We start from the raw sequence: 19,365 nt of genomic DNA, 5'->3' as shown, positions 1-19,365 counted from the left end.
GGGAGAAGGGGCCTGAGGTAGCGGACTCCTGAAAGAGGAGGGAACTGGGGACCTGGACTTTTGTCCAGTGGGGTGTTGGAGGCCTTGACTCCCAGGCCCTGGGCTGGCCGAGGGGCGGGGGGACGCTGCCAGTATTATTGGGTCCTGAGAGAGAAGGGGGCTGGGGTTCTGAACTCCCTGGTCTCGAGGGAAGAAAGGTCTGTAGGTAAGAGTGATATAGGTGAACTCAAATTTACCCCCTTCCACACATCACCTTTCTCAGAGGCCAGTTCTCATTATTCATTCATCATTAAAAATAATTACTGCAAGGGAGGTACTTTGCTGGGTGCTGTGGTATAGCTGTGAACTAAGCAGGCAGGAATTCCCAACCCTCAAGCCAACTGACATTCCAGTGGGAGGCTCATTCTCAGTTCCCATCTTGGTGACCATGTAAATCATATTTCTCCCCTGCCCTCAAGACTCTATGCTCTCCTGGTTCTCCTCCCTCCCTTGCTGCTCCTTCCGTTTTACTGGCTGTTTCCTCCTCTTCACCCATTCTTGGTGTTGGGAGGAGGTGGTGTTGCTCCTCTGTCTGTACTCACTTCCTTGATGATCTCATCCAGTCTCATGGCTTTAAATACCATCCATAAGCCAGCAATCCCCAAATTTACATCTCCAGACCAGACTTACCGCCTGAACTCAAAGAGGCAGCTGTGGTCATTCAGCTTCTCCACAGGGTGATCTATCAGGCATTTCCAACCCAGTTTGCCCAAACCTTGGCACTCTCCCCCCTAAGCCTGCTTCCCCTCTTTCTCCATCCTGTCAAAGGATGCTCTGTCTTCTCAGTTGCCTAGGCCAGAAGCTTTGGTCATCCTGGACCCCTCTCTCTCATGCACACTCATATCCACTCCATCAGCAAGTTTTGTTGGCTCTACCTTCAAAATCTTTCCAGGATCTCCCCAGTGCCCACACCCTGGTCCACCTGTCACGTCCCACCTGGACGATCACAGCAGCCTCCCTGATCTCTCTGACCCTCCCCCTAGTTTGTCCCTAAAGGCTGTCAGAGAGATCCATCACCTCTCCCCCTCCCACACACACACAGGAAGCAGGTGGCCTTGCCACCAGCAGAGTGACATCCGCTATTGCTGCCTCTCTACTCCCCATTGTTCCTCAGGACTTCTCTGGACCAAAGCCCTTTGACAGACCTCTTCCAGCCCCCAGCCCATCATGGTTCCTGCAGGCAACATCCCGTTCCTGCTTCTGCTCCCAGGTGAAGCCAGTGGTTATGGGGGGTGTTAGGCAGAGCTTTGTGAAAGGAGTGGCTTGGGGTGGCATCTGAAGGGAGGGGTGCTGAGGATGGGTCCTTCTCCCAGTGCCCTTGCCCTTCCAGAGAGAGACTTCTGGGCCTGGTTCTTTGGGGAGGGAAGCTGAGTTTGGATGGCTGCTGTTCGTCCCCTTCTCACCGCTGGGTGAGATTTCCCGTGAGGTGAGATTTCTGACTTCCTGTCTCCCTCCGTGTCTCTGGGTGCTTCCCTCCCATTTGGCCCCTCTTTCTTATTTGACCTCTCCCGAGTGGAGGCTACTTCTCAGGACATCACCTTTCCCTGCACCCTGTTTTGAGAACCACCCCTCCCCACTGATCTACCTCCCCTCTCCTTCCTCAGTGGCTGCAGCTCAGACGACCCCAGGTGAGAAATCAACACCCTGTCCCCTTTGCAGCACGCTTCAGGTGCTGCTTCCATCCCTAAAGTGTGGCCTGTGGGTCCTGGATCTCACCTCACATCCCCGAATCAGAGCCCCCAGAGGATCTGCAGCCCTCTCTAGGTCCCCATCTCACCGTCCTCATCACCAAACTGAAGGCCCAGGGCCTCGGCCGTCTGCCAGCCTGTCTTCAGGAGTACTTACTATGCCCAGAGCACAGTCCTGGGAGCCCTGGGACACCTCCCAGCCTCTCTCTGGATCTCCCTCTCCCCTTTCATTCCCCAGGGAATCTGGGACACCCACCTCCAAAGGGACTTCCTCTGACCCATATGCCCAAAGCCCAGGCCCAAGTGTCTGGAACTCCCCTCAGCTGCCTTCTATCTTGGCTCCCACCCCTTCAGGTTCCTGTTCTGGATGTGGGCCCCTCTCCCTGCCACTCCTGGCGGGCCTCGTGGCTGCAGATGCGGTCGTGTCACTGCTAATCGTGGTGGTGTTGTTTGTGTGTGTGCGCCCACGCAGCAGGCCCACCCAAGGTGAGGGCAGGGACAGAGCTGGGCCTGAAGAGGCATGGTGTCCCTAGGGAGGGGGTCCCCAGGGCGGGTGCCCCCGGGCAAGCCCTTGAGGTTCTGGGGAAACCCTGGGGGCGGTGCTTAGGGGAACTCCTGAGGAAACCCCTGAGGCAGGGGGTCCCCAAGGAAGTGGAGATGTGGGTGGAAGGTGGGTGGTCAGGCCTCGTGCTTTCTCTCCCCCACCCCCAGAAGATGGCAAAATCTGCATCAACATGCCTGGCAGGGGCTGACTCCCCAGTAACTGCGACATAGGACTTCTGACCCTGTCATCCTGGATTGTGTGTGGCGGCACAGGAAATCCAGCCCTCTTCTGGGCTGGAATAAAGCAATTGAAATACTCCTTGTTGTAATTCTTTCTCAGACAACCCAGGTTCCCCAAAGGCTCCCTCTCATTTAGCTGTTTCTGGGTCCTTGATCCACCTAGAACCCCGCATATCCCCATCCCGTCAGCCCAGGGATCTGGAATAACTCAACATTGTTTGTGTGCTCCATGTTTATTTGGGGGCAGTAGTGGGGAGAGGTCTGATGTCTCATTGTGGACACTCTGTGGATCCGTATCTTGGTGGGAGTAGGACTAGAGTGCTGGGCAGGCATCAGGAATGACTGGATCCAGGCATCAGGTTGCTGACTGCCCTGGTCTGGGCTCATTTTTAATATGGCCTCTGTGTGTTGAGGCTGCTGTAGACATCTGTCCTCTGGCCTTGGAGCTCCTAAAGGGATGGACAGGGTGTGGACCATCAGTGAAGGGGGTCCACCAAATGAACTGAAAATAAAATCTAGCCTTCTCCCAGTGGCCTGCAAGGCCCCTGGCAGCTTCTTCAACCTTGTAGCCATGAAAGAGATCTGGACTTTATTCAAGTGCCTGCAATGTTCCCCCTTCTCCTCTGCCTCATTGTTATGCCCCAGCTGAGGGGCCTTTGTGTGTGCTGTTCACTCTGCCTGAAACATTGGTCCCCTAGATATTCCCATGGGTAGTTCCTTCTCACCCTTCAAGTCTCAGCTCACGTCACTTTTTCATAGAAGCATTTCTTGATTTCCCCATCTATAGTTTCTTCCTCACACACTCGAGTCACTGTCACATCAATCTACTTTAATTCCTTCACGTTGCCTCCCCAAATGATCTTATTTGTTAATCTGCTTCAAGTCTGTCTCCCCAGGACTTCCCTGGTGGCGCAGTGGTTAGGAATCCGCCTGCCAATGCAGGGGACATGGGTTCGAGCCCTGGTCCAGGAAGATACCACATGCCACGGAGCAACTAAGCCCATGAGCCACAACTACTGAGTCTGTGCTCTAGAGCCCGCGAGCCACAACTACTGAGCCCACGTGCCACAACTACTGAAGCCTGCACGCCTAGAGCCCGTGCTCTGCAACAAGAGAAGCCACCGCAATGAGAAGTCCACGCACCGCAAAAAAGAGTAGCCCCCGCTCATCGCAGCTAGAGAAAGCCTGCGCGCAGCAACAAAGACCCAACGCAGCCAAAGATAAAAATTAATTAATTAATTTTTAAAAAAAGTCTGTCTCCCCAACTAGGATGTAAGCTCTGCTGCTGTGTTTCCAGCATCTAGCATATATCGGCCCTCAACAAATTCCACCAAAGGAATGAATAAACTGGGACTTTGCCCTAAAATTTCACTGTCCCCCACCTCCCCCAGTAACTGGAAAGCCCCTTCAGTCCTCTGGACCTCACAGAGCCGAACTTGAGATTCTTATACTTTACAAAGAGACTTTTTATCCACAAGTGAGGCAAAGCAAAGTTGGCTGCAGACAAGTAAAACAGATTTCACAGAGCAGGGTTCACGATGGGGATGGGGTGGGGTTCTATGCCCCCAAGGTGCAGGCCTCAGATAGAATCCCTGAAATCATATACAAATGCCCAGTCTGGAGTTCATCTTTCTGGAGAGGGTCTGTTTGGCTTCCATTAGATTCTCAGAGGAGGTCATGACCCCCTAAAGGGTTAAGAATGGCATGGACAGGAGGTGGGAGATGGAAAGATGACGTTTGCATTATGGTTCTTAAGAAGGGTTTCAAGGATACTTGCACCGCCTCTAGATTATATGCACAATTTTGCATCTTTTGTGTGGATTTTTCTGAAGAGTCTCTGGCTTTCGTCAGTTTCTCAAAGGCTGCAGGGTCCCTCCCGCACAAATTCAGAGCTCCTCTCTTTAGAGTTACCAAACTAGGGTTGAATTATATCCTCTGCCCTTATGAGGACTTCTCTGAGAAATCAGCCTGTCCTGGGCTGGGCTTTTGGAGAACGATTGAGAGCCTGCCTTCTGGCTGAGACAAACTACCCCTGTATTTCCCCTGCACGCATTTTAAGCTGAGCATAAGGTGGTGATGGATCATTGAAAGCAGTTTTGGATGTTTTGCCTTCAAGCGTTTGAGGAGCTGCTGAGAAAGTGGGCTTTAGGGCCTAGGTTCTGCAGGGGCTGGGGGAGGGGTATTTGGGACAAGACACCCTCAGGGCAGGAGTGAGGTGTGAGAAAGAAAAGCTGGTTTCCTCACCTGATAAGGCGACTCTGTCTCAGTGATGTGCTGTTTCCGGGTCACTGCTTGGGGGTGGGGAACAGCAGAGTTCAGAGACAGACGGGGTGAGAATCGGGACCATTTGGTTGCAAAAGCCGCCCCTCCATCACCTCCTTTTGGGTGGACGTGACTTGGGAGCTCACCCCTCCCCGCCACGGAAGTCCTCAGAGGGTCCCAGGCCATCCCTGGCCAGCTCCACTCACCCTCCGTGGGCCCTCGCCCCCGAGGGACCAGCCGACCCAGGGAGTACACGGCCAGGGCGATGAGGAGGGTGAGCACCAGGTCCCCCAGCACGATCCCCGCCAGCATGCCAGGGCTCACCGAGGAGCAGCTGCAGTCTGGGAACGTAAGTGGCACAGGAGTCAGAGACCAGTGGGAGCTGGGAATTGGGAGGTGGTGTCAGTCATCAGGGGGTGGTGTGGAGAGACTGGGGAAGGGACAGAGGTGGGGTGGTCTTTGGGAGGTAGGGAGGGGGATCGCAAGGTCTAGGCCTACCTGCGTGGGCCTGAACGAGGCTGAGACCTGAGGAGAGAAAAAGAAGGTAAACTGAGACACGTGACTATGACTGGGGGTTGGGCAGAGAAGCTGCGTAGGGTGGGTCCTAACAGGCAGCAGGCGCGGGTGGAGAGCCACGTCTGGTGGGACCTGCGGGCCGGCATCACGGCCACCGGACTGTGTTACTTCTACATCGACGTGTCCTGTTGCAACACCCTCAGAATCCCCTCCCTCTGCTTCTCCCAGAGGCCAGATCTTGTGGGGCACAGGGTCTGGGAGAGACCCATAGGGTTTTGAGCCCCAGGGATCTGCTCCGGTATCATCCCCCACCCTTTGGTTCTCTCTTTCCGCCCTGTTCCCTTTCCTGCCCAGAACTGAGCCCAGGAGCTGCCGAAGCCCCCAACTCACCACCCACAGTCAGGAGAGACAGGAGCCTGTTGGAAGGTCCAAGGCCCCCCATGATGCAGGCGACGCTGCTGGACACCACAGTCCAAGGCGGGTGGGATGTGACGTAGTGTCCAACCAAGGAAAGGAGGAAGTCTGAGGTGGGTGGTGGCAGGAGGGAGGAGGGGATGATGGGGGAGGAGGAACGGAGACGGATACCACCAGAGAGTCAGGCCCAGACACCCCAGAGGGCCATGCTGCAGTCCCCAGTGGCTGGAACGAAGGGCAAAAGATACATGTGTCAACTCGACCTCCATCCCTAGGCAGGGGTCAGACATCATTATAACAGGAGGGTCTGTGGCTGACTGTGCTTGAAGCTATCTCTGCCTCTTCCTGGCTGGACAATCTTGAACAAGTCACTCAACCTCTCTGGGCCTCAGTTTCCTCATCTGTAAAATGAGGAGTAAAATAGTACCTACTTTATACTATTGTTGTGGGGAATCAAATGAATTAATATTTCTAGAACAGGGTCTGACCCTTGTCAGCTTTTTATAAGAACCAGTTATAATTACTTGACAATCAGAACCATGTGATGTTCATAGGATATTAAAAGAGAGCCATCAGGATACGGGTACTAACGACGTGCAGGCACCCCGTCCCAAGTGTTCATGCATTTAACCCCCAAGAACACTCTTCTGAGGGAGATGCTCTGATCCCCATTTTACAGAAAGATAAAGACACTTGCCCAAGGTGACACAGAACATAAAGGCAGAAATGGAACCCAGGACCCAAAGACAAATATTTGACCCTTAGAAAGAAAAAAGAACCAAGATGGAGGATAGGGAAGGAGAAAGTAGCGGGAAGGCAGAGAAAGAGGGAGAGGAATAGGCAGTGACACAGATGCACACAGCACAGATGCAGGACTGGGGCTTTGGGGTGAGGCAGGTGGGGGAAACGTGGTAACACTGGGCCAGGTTAGGCTGCTCCCACCAAATGAGGAAGTGGCTGGAAGCGAGCACTGACGGAGGCCACCCAGGAGATGACAAGGACTTCTAGCCCCAGCAGATGAGCTGGGGCTGGGGAAGGAGGAACCTGAGGTTAGGGCCAGCAGCAGGAAGCCCCCCTCCCCTGTCCAGGCGGAACACCCACAGCTCCCCAGGGGGCCGGGCTCAGGAGAAAAAAGGGGAAACTGGATGCTGGTCATGGGACAGACGCTGAGTGGCCTGTTGCGGGGGCGTAGTATTCAAGTCTGGAAGAGGGCCAGGGCCGAGTCCCAGGCAGCACTGGCTGCTAACATCGCCGCTGCCCAGGCCTGGCCGAGTTCCGCCGCAGAAGAATCAACACCCCACCATCACCACCACCACCACCAGGTCTGGAGGGAGTAGGTCCTGCAGGCCCTACTGGCGCACCAGGCATCTCAAGGTGGCTGAAGCCCAGCAAGCCGGGGGGGGGGGGGGCGGGGGGGGCAGTCAGAGACCAGAGGAAGCTCTGAGCCGGGGGGGCTTTGATATGACTCGGGTGTTCCCAGGGCTCCCTCTGGCTGGGGGTGGGGAGCAGACTGTGGGGGGCAGGGGCAGGAGCTGGGGGCCAGGCTGCTGCAATGATCCAGTTTCTCGTGAGGATTTTGTGAGGTCTGTTAGAATCAGGCTTCCTGGCACCCTGTATATGCTCGATGAATGTTAATCTTTATCAACATCATTGCTGTTACTGTTATTATTACTTCAAGTCTTAGTTCTGGGCTCGCCTTGAGAAAAATCCTCCCTCGACCTCTCAGCCTCGGCCTCCTGATCTGATTCTTCCAACTCCAGCCAGGCCCAGGCTGTCCCCAGTCTACCAGCCCCACACCCAGGCAGCGCCTAGTCAGAACAGATGTGGCCACAGGGCTCGATCAGAGTCCTGGGGCTCCCCTTTGCTTGATGAGATGTGGGGAAGTCTGAGGTGTCCCAAGGGAGCCAACTGGGGTGGTGGTAGATATTTGTGGGACGTGGGATAGAGGCTCTTTACCAACCCAAAGTGAAGTATTTCAATATTTTAGCGACAGGTACAACTTTACTGGTGCAGACCCCGATACGCCAGCCTGGGCTGGTCTCCACTCCCTGGTCTCCATTCCACCGGGAAAAGGAACAGGCTGAGATGGAGGGCAGCATCCTCCTCCCAGAGCCAGACTCCAGGAAGCAGGGTTGCCCCCCTGGCCACCAGATCTGTAAGTGTCTCAGTCTCTCCTGGCAGCAGCGCAAGAGTTGGGGAAGGTCAAAACTGACTTTCCCAGAAGGCAGGCTGTGTGCTGAGTCTGTGACAAGCTTGCCTCTGTGGGAGCTACAGTCCCTCCCCACTCTCCCTGCTTCCACTTTTGCCCCCTACAGTCCATCTTCCCCACACCAGCCAGAGGAAGCTTTCTGAAAAGTGAGGCAAATAACCCACTTTTTTAAATGGCCGAAAGATTGGAACAGACACGTCACAAAACAAGAGATGTGACTGGCCGAATAACATGTGAAAAAACACTCAACATCATGTCATTAGGGAGATACAAACTAAAACCACAATGAAATACACACCTACTAAAATGACAAAAAAAATTTTTTTTAAGTATTTATTTGACTTCACCCGGTCTCAGCTGTGGCATGCAGGATCTAGGTCCCTGATCAGGGATCAAACCTGGGCCCCCTGCCTTGGGAGTGTGGAGTCCCAAACACTGGACCACCAGGGAAGTCCCTAGAATGACAATAATTAAAAACACGGACCCTACCAAGTGTCAGCAGAGACGTGGAGCAATTGGAAATGTAAAATAGAACCTTGGAAAAGAGTTTGATAGTTTCTTATAAAGTTAAATAGTCACCTATGCATAGATCCAGCAATTCTGCAAAAGAAGGCATTTACCCGAGAGAAATAAAAACATATGTTCATATAAAGACCTGCCCATCTCTGTGTCCTCCGCTCGGGCCTCTTTTCACCTCACTTCCCCTACTTGAGTTACACTGGTCTTCTTGCTGTTTCTTGAATAAGTCAAGCTCATTCTCACCTCAGGGCCTTTGTACCTGCTGTTCCCCCTGTCTGTGATGCTTTTCCTGAAGTCTTTGAATAATTGACCCTTTCTCATCCTCCAGGTGTCAACCCAAATGCTACACACTCACAGAGGCCTCTCCTGGTCACCACTGCTCAAGTCACCTCCTACCAATTTCATTTTCTTCCTGTATTTGTCATGCCTGAAATTCTCTGACTTACGTATTCCTATTTCTACGGTCCGCCACTTCCTCTAGAATGGAAACTCCATAAGAAGAGGAATCTTTCTGTCTTGTTCACCGTTGTGTCGCCAGCACACATAGCAGATGCTCAATAAATATTCTTTGGCTCTTGGCCCTAATGACCACCAGTGGTAACAGGTTGTATTAAACATGGCTCCTCGGGCTTCCCTGGTGGCACAGTGGTTGAGAGTCCGCCTGCCGATGCAGGGGACACGGGTTCGTGCCCCGGTCCGGGAGGATCCCACATACCGCGGAGCGGCTGGGCCCGTGAGCCATGGCCACTGGGCCTGCGTGTCCGGAGCCTGTGCTCCGCAACGGGAGAGGCCACAACAGTGAGAGGCCCGCGTACCGCAAAAAAAAAAGACTGGGACTTCCCTGGTAGCCCAGTGGGTAGGACTCCGTGCCACGCTCCCAGTGCAGGGTCCCGGGTTCGATCCCTGGTCAGCGAACTAGATCCCACATGCATGCTGCAACTAAGAAGTCCACGTGCTGCAACTAAGACCCAGCACAGCCTAAATAAATAAATAAATATTAAAAAAACCAAAAAAGATCAAAAACCCAACTACCACTTCTGAGGTGTCAGGAGCAAAAGCAGGATACTGCACGTGGTCCCTGCACACAGCACCACCAAGTGGGTTGGCCAACCGCCTAAGCCAACCCTCCGGCCCGGACCCATGAACCGACCCCTACCCTCACCCAATTTAAGTTACCAGCTCACTCCCCTTCAGGAAGCAAGCAAGGGGAACTGTTACTTGTTTTTGCTCCTTCGTGCTGCAGCACGAGTCCCAGTAGAGCCTTGCCTGAATTTCTCATCTGGCCTCTTATCAATTACTATTGATTAAGGAGTCCAAGAACGCTGGTTGGTTAGACAGATAGATAGATAGATAGGGATATATAATATAGATATAGATATATATTCTGGGAAAGGGCAAAGATTGGCTCAACACAAATAATCTGCCCACCTCAAAACTGGGGTGAGGGGTGAAATCTGTAAGAAAATGGCAGGATGCATGAGGACACTGAAATGGAGCAGGAGGGAGGAACAGTCCCTAGAAGCAGCATGGGGGGATGCTGTTGGTGTCTCACCCATATTCCCTCAGCATTTACCATTTCCAAGCACACAACCTGGCTTCTGAGTGCCTGCACTGTGGCTATCTTCTTGAGGGCTCTTTCTGGCTGTTGCAACCCACTCCGCCCAAGCTGGAAAGGGCCAGGGAGTTAATGCTCCTGGGAGCAGCTCTCTACCAATAACTGACGGGAGTTGGTAGATAAATACCCCAGCTCCCTCAAGACTTGGATGAACAACTCTAGACTGTTCTACAGTCTTCCAGGATTCCCCAGCAAGATTAAGCTCCAACTGCTCTAGATAACACACCCTTCATTGGCTCATCCTTCCCTGTCTCCCTTCCCCACTCCCTGTTGGTGTTCTCTGAACTTCCAGTAAATGGCTTGCACTTGAATCCTCTTTCAGCGTCTGCTTCTGGGGGAACCTACACTAAGACAAAGGGAGTTTAATTTCCAGAAGGAAAGAGGGGCACCGGGTCATCAGTACAATGGGTGCCCATGACATCTCTTATCCCTACCCCTTTCTCAAAAGACTTGCTGCTTCCACAATTTGAAAGTAGGAATTATCCATGCCCACCCCCTGGCACCAGTTATTAAACCAACGTTACACTTGACCCAAACATAGCAGTCAGGGTTCTTCGTTACATACCATAGAAACCAAGGCAACAGAAAAGGAGGTGTGTTCAATGATGTTAAGGAAACCGCTGAATCTCTAGGAGGGCCAGAGAAGCACTCCCGGGGCTACACAAATCCTAATGCCCACACAGAATTTTCTGCTAAGACTTCTGATGTTCACATCAGAATCGATTTTACAGGTTGCCTCCTTCTCACTCTCTTTCAAATCGAATCATGATGTGAGTACCAAAATACTTGCAGATGAAATATGATGTTTGGGATTTGCTACATAACAAGACAGAAGAGGGGAATGAGTGGTAAAGGATGGGCCATGGTTGGCCGGTTGTTGGGAGTAGATAGATTATTGAGGACTCCTCATACTTTTCTGTCTACTTTTCTGTCTTTTCAAAATTTTCCAAATTAAAAAAACAATTTTCAAACATGGGTGTATTTGGTTGGCAGAGTATGGAAAACATTCCCACACCACAGCTGCAAGAAAGGGTGGGAAAGTGGTCTCTGAATTCTAGACTGGGGAGGCCAAATTCATAAGGTAGGAAATTCCCAAAATGTAGAGCTGATGTTCAGAAAGCCCTGGACCTCTGGATAGAAAGCATGAGAATTGTCCAAAATACCAAGGGAACCAATCCATCTGGCCTGCCTTACCCTTCCTAGATAAGATAATAGTTTGATTCTTTGGTCAAAATAAAATGGAAAACCACAATGAGATACCACTACACATCTATTAGAATGGCAAACAACAACAACAACACTGACAATATCTAGAGCTGCCAAAGATGTGAACAGCTAGAACTCTTATACATTGCCGATGGGAGGGCAAAATAGTACAGACCCTTTAGAAAACAGTTCGGCTGTTTCTTATAAGGTTAAACATATTCTTACCATATGACCCAACAATCTCATTCCTAGGTGGTTTTTTGTTTTGTTTTGTTATGTTTGTGGCTGCACTGGGTCTTCTTGCTGTGCGCGGGCTTTCTCTAGTTGTGGTGAATGGGGGCTACTCTTTGTTGCAGTGCGCTGGCTTCTCATTGCGGTGGTTTCTCTTGTTACAGAGCATGGGCTCTAGGTGCGCGGGCTTCAGTAGCTGTAGCAAGTAGGCTCAGTAGTTGTGGCTCACGGGCTCTAGAGTGCAGGCTCAGCTCAGCGCACGGGCTTAGTTGCTCCATGGCATGTGGGATCTTCCCGGACCAGGGCTCGAACCCGTGTCCCCTGCGTTGGCAGGCAGATTCTTAACCACTGCACCACCAGGGAAGCCCTCATTCCTAGGTTTTTACCCCAGAGAAGTGAAAACTTAAGTGCACATAAAAACCAGTATGCCATATCAATAGTGGCTTTCGTCATAATTGCCCAAAACTAGAAACAACCCAAGTGTTCGTCAACAGATGAATGGATAAACAAACTGTGATACTTCCATACGATGGAATACTATTCGGCAATTAAAGGGAATAAGCTACTAATACACACAACAGCACAGACACATCTGAAATGCATGATGTTAAGTGAAAGAAGCCGGACTCAAAAGTCTACATACACGATTCCATTCATATGACATTCTGGAAAAGGTAAACTATAGGGACAGAAATCAGATCAGTGCCTGCCAAGGGCTGGAAGTAGAGGGAGAGGTTGACCACAAAGGGAGATCCGGGAGTGATAGAATTCTATATTTTCATCGTGGTGACAATTACATGGTTGTATGCATTCTTCAAACCCACAGAAAAATACACTAAAAAGGGTGATTTTTACTCTATGTAAATTCTACCTGAATAAAAAAAATTGTTTTTGTTTTTAATGAAATGACAGCTGTAAGCACCAAAGAAACTGGTAAAGAGGTTTCACAATCTCTTTATTTCCTATCAGTTATTTCCTATCCGTGGATGACTACCCAGATGTTTCCCACTCTGGCGTAAGGGAAAGTGCTAGCAAGCACTGTTTGGCTAGAAGGTGAGTGAGCCTGAATTCTAGTGATCAGCAAACATTGTTTTCTCCCCTTCTTCTATTGAAATAGCATTTGGAATTGGGCATCTGGTCCCCTGGCCAAGACTATGTTTCTCAGTCTCTTTGGAGCCAGGTGAGGCCTTGTAACTGTCTTCTGGCCAATGGAATGTGGGAAGAAACAAAATGGGCAACTTCTGTCTTTTTGTTTGTTTGTTTTGTTTTCGGTTTGTTTTTTGGCCACGTTGTGTGGCATTCGAGATCTTAGTTCCCCAACCAGGAATTGAACCCGTGCCCCTTGCATTGGGAGCACGGAATCTTAACCACTGGACCGCCAGGGAAGTGGCCCGGTTGTGTTTCTGAAGGCAAAAGTGTGCCCTGCCCGTCTCTGCCCTTCCTCTTGGCTGGAGTGTGGCCCTGACACTGGCAGTGGGCACCCATCTTAGACCACAACGGCCAAGTTTTATTCATAAAATGAAGGCCTTTTAAATATAATTAAAGCAATACTTGATAGATTTATCAACTGTGTTTTACCCATATCATAAACGCAGTCATTACAAATGAATTAGAACTCTACAAGCTGATTTGAAGGGATTTTAACTGAGAAAAGCAAGATGCAGAGAAGTGAATCTAGTGCGATTCCAAACAGTGACCAAAAAGAATCCCTTATAAATATATGTATACATGTTTGCATATTTGAGTGATGGTGGAGTAAACTATGTAAGGATACACCTGGGCCGCTAACGCTGGTAATACTGGTGACCTGGATCAGGATAGGAGATGGGGGAGGGTAATCACAAAACAGGGTTGAAAGGAAAGGAACTGGGACATCCCTCGTGATCCAGTGGCTAAGACTTAGCCTTCCAACGCAGTGGGTGCGCGTTCGATCCCTGATCTGGGAGCTAAGATCTCACATGCCTCGTGGCCAAAAAACCAAAACATAAAACAAAAGCAATATTGTAACAAATTCAATAAAGACTTTAAAAATGGTCCACATCAAAAAAAAATCTAAAAAAAAAGTGAAGGAACTCTATGAGAACAATGTGGGTATAACATGATGCCATTTACATAAAATGATATAAGTAAAATTGTGTATATCTGCGTAGAAAGAAGTATGAATGTGTAGTCAAGTGAATGCCAACTGTGGTATCTCTGGGCAGTGGGATTTAGATTATTTATTTTTTTAAATTAATTTATTTGTTTTTATTTTTGGCTGTGTTGGGTCTTTGTTGCTGTGCATGGGCTTTCTCTAGTTGCGGCGAGTGGGGGCTACTCTTTGTTGCAGTGCGCGGGCTTCTTATTGTTGCGGAGTGTGGGCTCTAGGCATGCGGGCTTCAGTAGTTGTGGCACGCGGGCTCAGTAGTTGTGGCTCACAGGTTCTAGAACGCAGAATCAGTAGTTGTGGCGCACGGGCTTAGTTGCTCTGCGGCATGTGGGATCTTCCCGAACCAGGGCTCGAACCCATGTCCCCTGCATTGGTAGGTGGATTCTTAACCACTGCGCCACCAGGGAAGCCCTATATTTTCTTACTTTTAAAAATTTGATTTTTTTTATGGGGAGTATTTTTAATCTATGTAATTGGGGGGAAAAGATATTTCAATATCAGAAAACACAACAAACAAATAAATTCAATTTTGCAGAAGAAAAAAATACAGGACTTCTTCTGCCAGGAGTGGTGTTCTAAAGAAATCAGAAACCACCCTCCATTGGAGAACAGATAAAAATGCAGGATGAAGTCTATGGGAAAAAAAATTTACTAAAAGCAGCAAAGCACTAGTAAGAGGCTAAGGAAACAGTACTGAAAACTCAGAATAAAACAAGAGAGGAGTTCAAAACTCAAATGCCTTTGGGCCAAATGCCTTCATTTGTCCCAAAGGCATTTTCCAACTCAGAAGACAGTCTGAGATTAGAGGAGCAAAAGTAAAGGCCCAGATCCACCCAGACTGGAGAGTCTGAACCTCAGCTCTTCATTTTAAGCTGAGACCTGAAGGCCATCACACTCAAGGTAAGAATGAGCCCGGAGTCACCTAACTTTCATGTGAACTTACAGTTTATCCTTATACCCCCTTCACTATGCTATAGCTACACGAATTTTCAAGAAAACAAAACACAAGTTTGAAGTTTTTATCAGGAAACTGGAAATTATAAAAAGTGAGAGAGGTTTTTTTTTTCGGTATTCGAATACAAAAAAGAGAAATACAAAAGATAGGATGAAAGAGAATTTCTAACTTATTTCATTGTAGTCATAGAAGAATGGGGTAGAGGCAATATTTGAATAGATCATGACCAAGTTAGAATTATAGTAAGAAAGCAAGATTGGTTGAATATTAGAAAATCAATGTAAACCAGCACATTAACAGGTTAAGGGGGGAAGCATATGATTACCTCAACAGATGCCAAAAGTTTTTGATGAAATTCAACATTCTTTCAGAAAACTAGGAATAGAAGTGAATTTAAATATTTGATGAATAACTATATATAAAATAGACAACTAATAAGGACCTACTGTATAGCACAGGGAACTCTACTCAGTACTCTGTAATGACCTATATGAGAAAAGAATCTAAAACAGAGTGGATACACAAATATGTATAACTGATTTACTTGGCTGTACACCTGAAACTAATAGAGCATTTTAAATAAAATATACTCCAATAAAAAAGTTTTATAAAAATTTGATGAATAGCACTACCAAAACCGACAGCTAGCATCACTTATGGTTAAGTATTAAAACATTTAATGGTTAAATATTAAAAGTTTTCCTTCTGGGACTTCCCTGGTTGTCCAGTGGTTAAGACTTTGCCTTCCAATGAAGGGTGTGTGTGTTTGATCCCTGGTCAGGGAGCTAAGACCCCATATGCCTCAGGACCGAGAAACCAAAACATAAAACAGAAGCCACATTGTAACAAATTCAATAAAGACTTAAAAAATGGTCCACATCAAAAAAAAATCTAAAAAAAAATGTTTTCCTTCTAAGTTTGGAATAAGACAAAGAAAGATGCCTGTTGTCATCACTTCTGTTCAATTTTGTCCTGGAGACCTTAACTCTGAAGTAAAGCAGGAAAATAAATAAAAGGTTATTGCCACCATTATTAATAGAGTATATGATTCTGGCTAAAGAAAATTCAGAAGACTCTATAGACTAATTTATTAGAATTCATAACAGAATTTAGTGAGGTAACTGGATATAAAATCAACCTACAAAAATCAATTTTATTGCTATATACCAGCCATAAACCAAACAAAGGTGGAAAAAAGTAACACTTTACATTAGCATAAATGGCCAAGTAGCTAGTAATAAATCTAACAAACTATATGAAAAGCCTGTACAGGGAAACTCTGTGAAAAACTTTTAAAAAAATCTAGATAAATGGTTTGATATACCACGTTACTGGATTTGGATAGCAGTTTCCCCTGAATTTACCTATATATTCAATCCATTCATAATCTAGACTCTAAAAGCTTTTTCCTGTGGAACTTGCAGATGGAGCCTAAATTTTACACTGAAATACAAAGAGCCGATTATAACAAAGATACTCTTAGACAAGAACAAGATGAGAGGTCTCTCACCCTACCTGATATCAAGACTTATTGTAAAGCTGCTGCGGGAGTGAGTGGAAGTGGTTTAACCACTTTGGAAACAGTATGGCATTGTTTTTCCCAGTGACTCAGAACTTCTGCCCCTCTACCTGTATCCTGGGGAGACTAGTGGATGGACACCAGGACACCTGTGTAAACCTCTTCACAGCTGCGCTATTTGCAAAGCCCTTCAGGGGAACCAACACATATGCCCATCACAGGAGAATGGGTACGTATATTGTAGCCCATTCACACAATAATGATAATAATTATCCTGGATCCATAGAATAAATACAGTAGATACTAATACTTGCTACAACATGGATTTATCTCACAAACAGAATGTTAAGTGAAAGAAAAAAAAGCCATATACAAAAGAGTACATGCAATATGGTCCTCATTTGCATAAAGTTTAAAAATAGTCCAGATTAGACTACAGTGTTTAGGAAGCACAGGTAGGGAGAAAAACTATTAAGAAAAGCAAGGAAGGGATTCTATCAAATCAAAATGGTGGTAACCTGTCAGAGAAGAGGAAGCTTTACGAATAAAAAAGGACAAAACATTTTCTAGACTGCACTGATGACCTCTTTTTTTTCTGTGGCGGTAGATGGTTGAGTGTTCACTCAATGATTCATTATGCAGTGCATTTGCTTTTTGTTTGGGGGTTCTGTGGGCTCTTTTGATAGGTGTTCTATATGTCACAATAAATAAAATTTAAAAGATCTAATAATGCTTGCTCGTTGTGAAAATTTTGAAAAACACAGCAAAATACAAAAAGAAAAAGAAACTTCACCTACATCTGAGAGACAACCTCATTACAATATTTTGTTATATTTCCATCCTGTCATTTTACTGGGTATATTTTTATATATTTCTGACCATATCATATATGCAAATTTGCATTCTGCCCATTTTTGCAACCAACTTGTATTAACCTGAAACAAGCAGCTATATTCCCTTTGACTGCTCATTCATGACGTGACCTCACTGTTACCCTCGCTATTTGCCCTGGGAAGAAACCAAAGAGATGACCCTCAGAATAAATTAGACACCAAAGCTAAGATTTTATTTCTCTGTCCACCTATGCTTAGAAAGAGTGGTGGGCTGAGTCTCCATTTCCCTTTTCCCCTTCCCACTGCCTGGAGCATGGATGTGGTGGGAGCCACCTTGGACCACTCAGGCCGGGACGCTCCCCTAGGGATGGGAGAGCCATAGGTCAAAGCAGCCTGCATCTCTGATGCCATAAAGCCTCCATACTGACACCATGAAGCCCTGGACTGCTTATGCTTGGTCTACTGGTGAGAGAGAATTAAAGTTCTCCTTTGTTTAAGCTGTAGTTATATTGAGTTCTGTTACGGATTCATGTCCTACCTAACATAGACCCTACCTAAATGCTCATTATATGTGAGCATTTCCTTAGAAGTATCAGTCTTGGGACTTCCCTGGTGGCGCAGTGGTTAAGAATCCACTTGCCAATGCAGGCGACACGGGTTCGAGCCCTGGTCTGGGAAGATCCCACATGCCACAGAGCAACTAAGCCTGTGCACCACACAACTGGACCTGTACTTTAGGGTCCACGAGCCACAACTACTGAGCCCGTGTGCCACAACTAATGAATCCCGCACTCCTAGAGCCCATGATCTGCAATAAGAGAAGCCACTGCAATGAGAAGCCTGCGCACCGCAACGAAGAGTAGCCCCTGCTCACCGCAGCTAGAGAAATCCCGCGGGCAGCAATGAAGGCCCAACGCAGCCAAAAATAAATAAATTAATTAATTAATTAAATTTTTTAAAGTCTCTTAAAAAAAAAGAAGTATCATTCTTAATTGGTTCATAATATTGTGTCCTGTGAAGTTACTGAATTTTTCATCCACTCATGCATTCATCCATTTATTCCATCACATATTTGTTGAGTGCTCACTGGGCCCCTGGATGGGTGATGGGTATGCAACGGTGAATAAAACTGCCTTCCTGCAGCTTACATCCTAGTGGAAGAAGACAGGTGATACACAAGAAAACAAATAAATAAACAAGATAACCCTTCTCTGTGTTCAGATACAGCATGTTCCCAAATATGTAGCAGAGACTAATTGCTCACTAAAACTGCCCCCCTTGCCCCTTTGCACACAGCTGGACCACATTTCCCATCCTCCCTTATAAGCAGGTATGTGAGCCAATGAGCAAGTGGGCAGATGCTGTCTGACTTCCAGGTGTGATCCCCCAAACCTCCCACTTAGGATCCTCACCTCTTTTAACATTCACCAATGGAGAGGACTAAGTGCAGGTGCAGGGAAGCTAAAGGAGCCCAGAGGTGCCAGGTGGGAGGAGCCTGGGTCCCTAAGTGGCTCTGAGGAGCAGAGCTACCCCACCTGCTGTATCACACAACCCTGTGAAAGAAGATAAGTTGCATCAAGCCACTGAGATTTGGGGATTCTTTGGTTACAATTGCTAGTAATTTACCTTGCCTTATACACATGAAGAAAGGGCTCTAGGGCTTCCCTGGTGGCGCAGTGGTTGAGAGTCCGCCTGCCAATGCAGGGGACACGGGTTCGTGCCCCGGTCTGGGAAGATCCCACATGCCGCGGAGCGGCTGGGCCCGTCTGAGCCATGGCCGCTGAGCCTGCGCGTCCGGAGCCTGTGCTCTGCAACGGGAGAGGCCACAACAGTGAGAGGCCCGCGTACCGCAAAAAAAAAAAAAAAGAAAAGAAAAGAAAAGAAAGGGCTCTGGTCAACTGCAAAAATGGCTCCAATTTTTCAGCCCTCCCTGGCTCCTTATCCTTTGCCGTCTGACTTCACAGCATCTTCCATCAAAGGGTGGAGTCTATTACCCCACCCCTTGAATCTGAGTAGGTCTTGGGCCGTGAGGTGGCCAATAGAATGAGAGAGAAGAAATGGCATGATAGTTGCCAACAACTGCTAAAGAACTGAAAATGAAGTCAGAAATAAGTAAATACATTCAGGAAAAAAATGCCTAGGAGGTACCCTCATACAGTTATCATGGACTCTAGCATGTTGAGGAAAATTCCTGCAGCTCACCTAACTTCTTTCAAGCCAGCATTTCCCACATTTATTTTATCAAGGAGTCTTTATTCTCAAACACCAATTAACATCCCATGGATCTTTGTCAAATGCTAGTAGGACACAGTCAAATTATTTCCAATTAGTTTTTGTTCGTTTCGCTATTATTTTAAAAATGGTGTTATAAAAATCCTTGTAGTGAAATCTTTTCCACTTGCCGGATTCTTTCCAGTGGCTAAGTTC

At 47.8% G+C, this 19,365-nt stretch overlaps 2 protein-coding genes across 5 annotated transcripts in view; one reads left to right on the top strand and one right to left on the bottom strand.

Moving 5' to 3' along the window:
• Nucleotides 1–1,155: 1,155 nt before the first annotated feature.
• On the top strand, nt 1,156–2,479 carry HCST (hematopoietic cell signal transducer). Of its 2 annotated transcripts, XM_030874822.2 has the most exons (4): nt 1,207–1,249; nt 1,644–1,667; nt 2,082–2,213; nt 2,439–2,479. In XM_030874822.2, the coding sequence occupies exons 1-4, from the start codon at nt 1,207–1,209 to the stop codon at nt 2,477–2,479; spliced, it is 240 nt and encodes a 79-aa protein (XP_030730682.1). The 2 variants fall into 2 exon arrangements, 1 of the variants encoding a protein (XP_030730682.1); XR_009560001.1 differs by lacking the exons at nt 1,644–1,667; nt 2,439–2,479 and adding an exon at nt 1,353–1,465 and having other exon boundaries at nt 1,156–1,249; nt 2,082–2,369.
• A 257-nt stretch (nt 2,480–2,736) lies between these two features.
• TYROBP (transmembrane immune signaling adaptor TYROBP) overlaps nt 2,737–19,365 on the bottom strand; it is a 28,151-nt gene continuing 11,522 nt past the window's right edge. For 2 of the 3 annotated variants that reach the window (XM_060288879.2, XM_030874814.3), the window contains 5 exons: nt 5,679–5,927; nt 5,271–5,297; nt 4,979–5,113; nt 4,755–4,801; nt 2,737–2,959 (listed from right to left, as the gene is read on the bottom strand). In XM_060288879.2, the coding sequence (XP_060144862.1) occupies nt 2,900–2,959; nt 4,755–4,801; nt 4,979–5,113; nt 5,271–5,297; nt 5,679–5,730 (321 nt within the window). In that variant the 5' untranslated portion in view covers nt 5,731–5,927 and the 3' untranslated portion in view covers nt 2,737–2,899. The remainder of the gene's footprint in view (nt 2,960–4,754; nt 4,802–4,978; nt 5,114–5,270; nt 5,298–5,678; nt 5,928–19,365) is intronic. The other variant, XM_030874815.3, reaches the window with a different exon arrangement.

Source organism: Globicephala melas, chromosome 19 (genome assembly GCF_963455315.2).
Source record: "Globicephala melas chromosome 19, mGloMel1.2, whole genome shotgun sequence".
NCBI lineage: Eukaryota > Metazoa > Chordata > Mammalia > Artiodactyla > Delphinidae > Globicephala > Globicephala melas.
The sequence above is the reverse complement of the archived record's forward strand: the minus strand, read 5'-3'. Positions and strand labels throughout refer to the sequence as shown.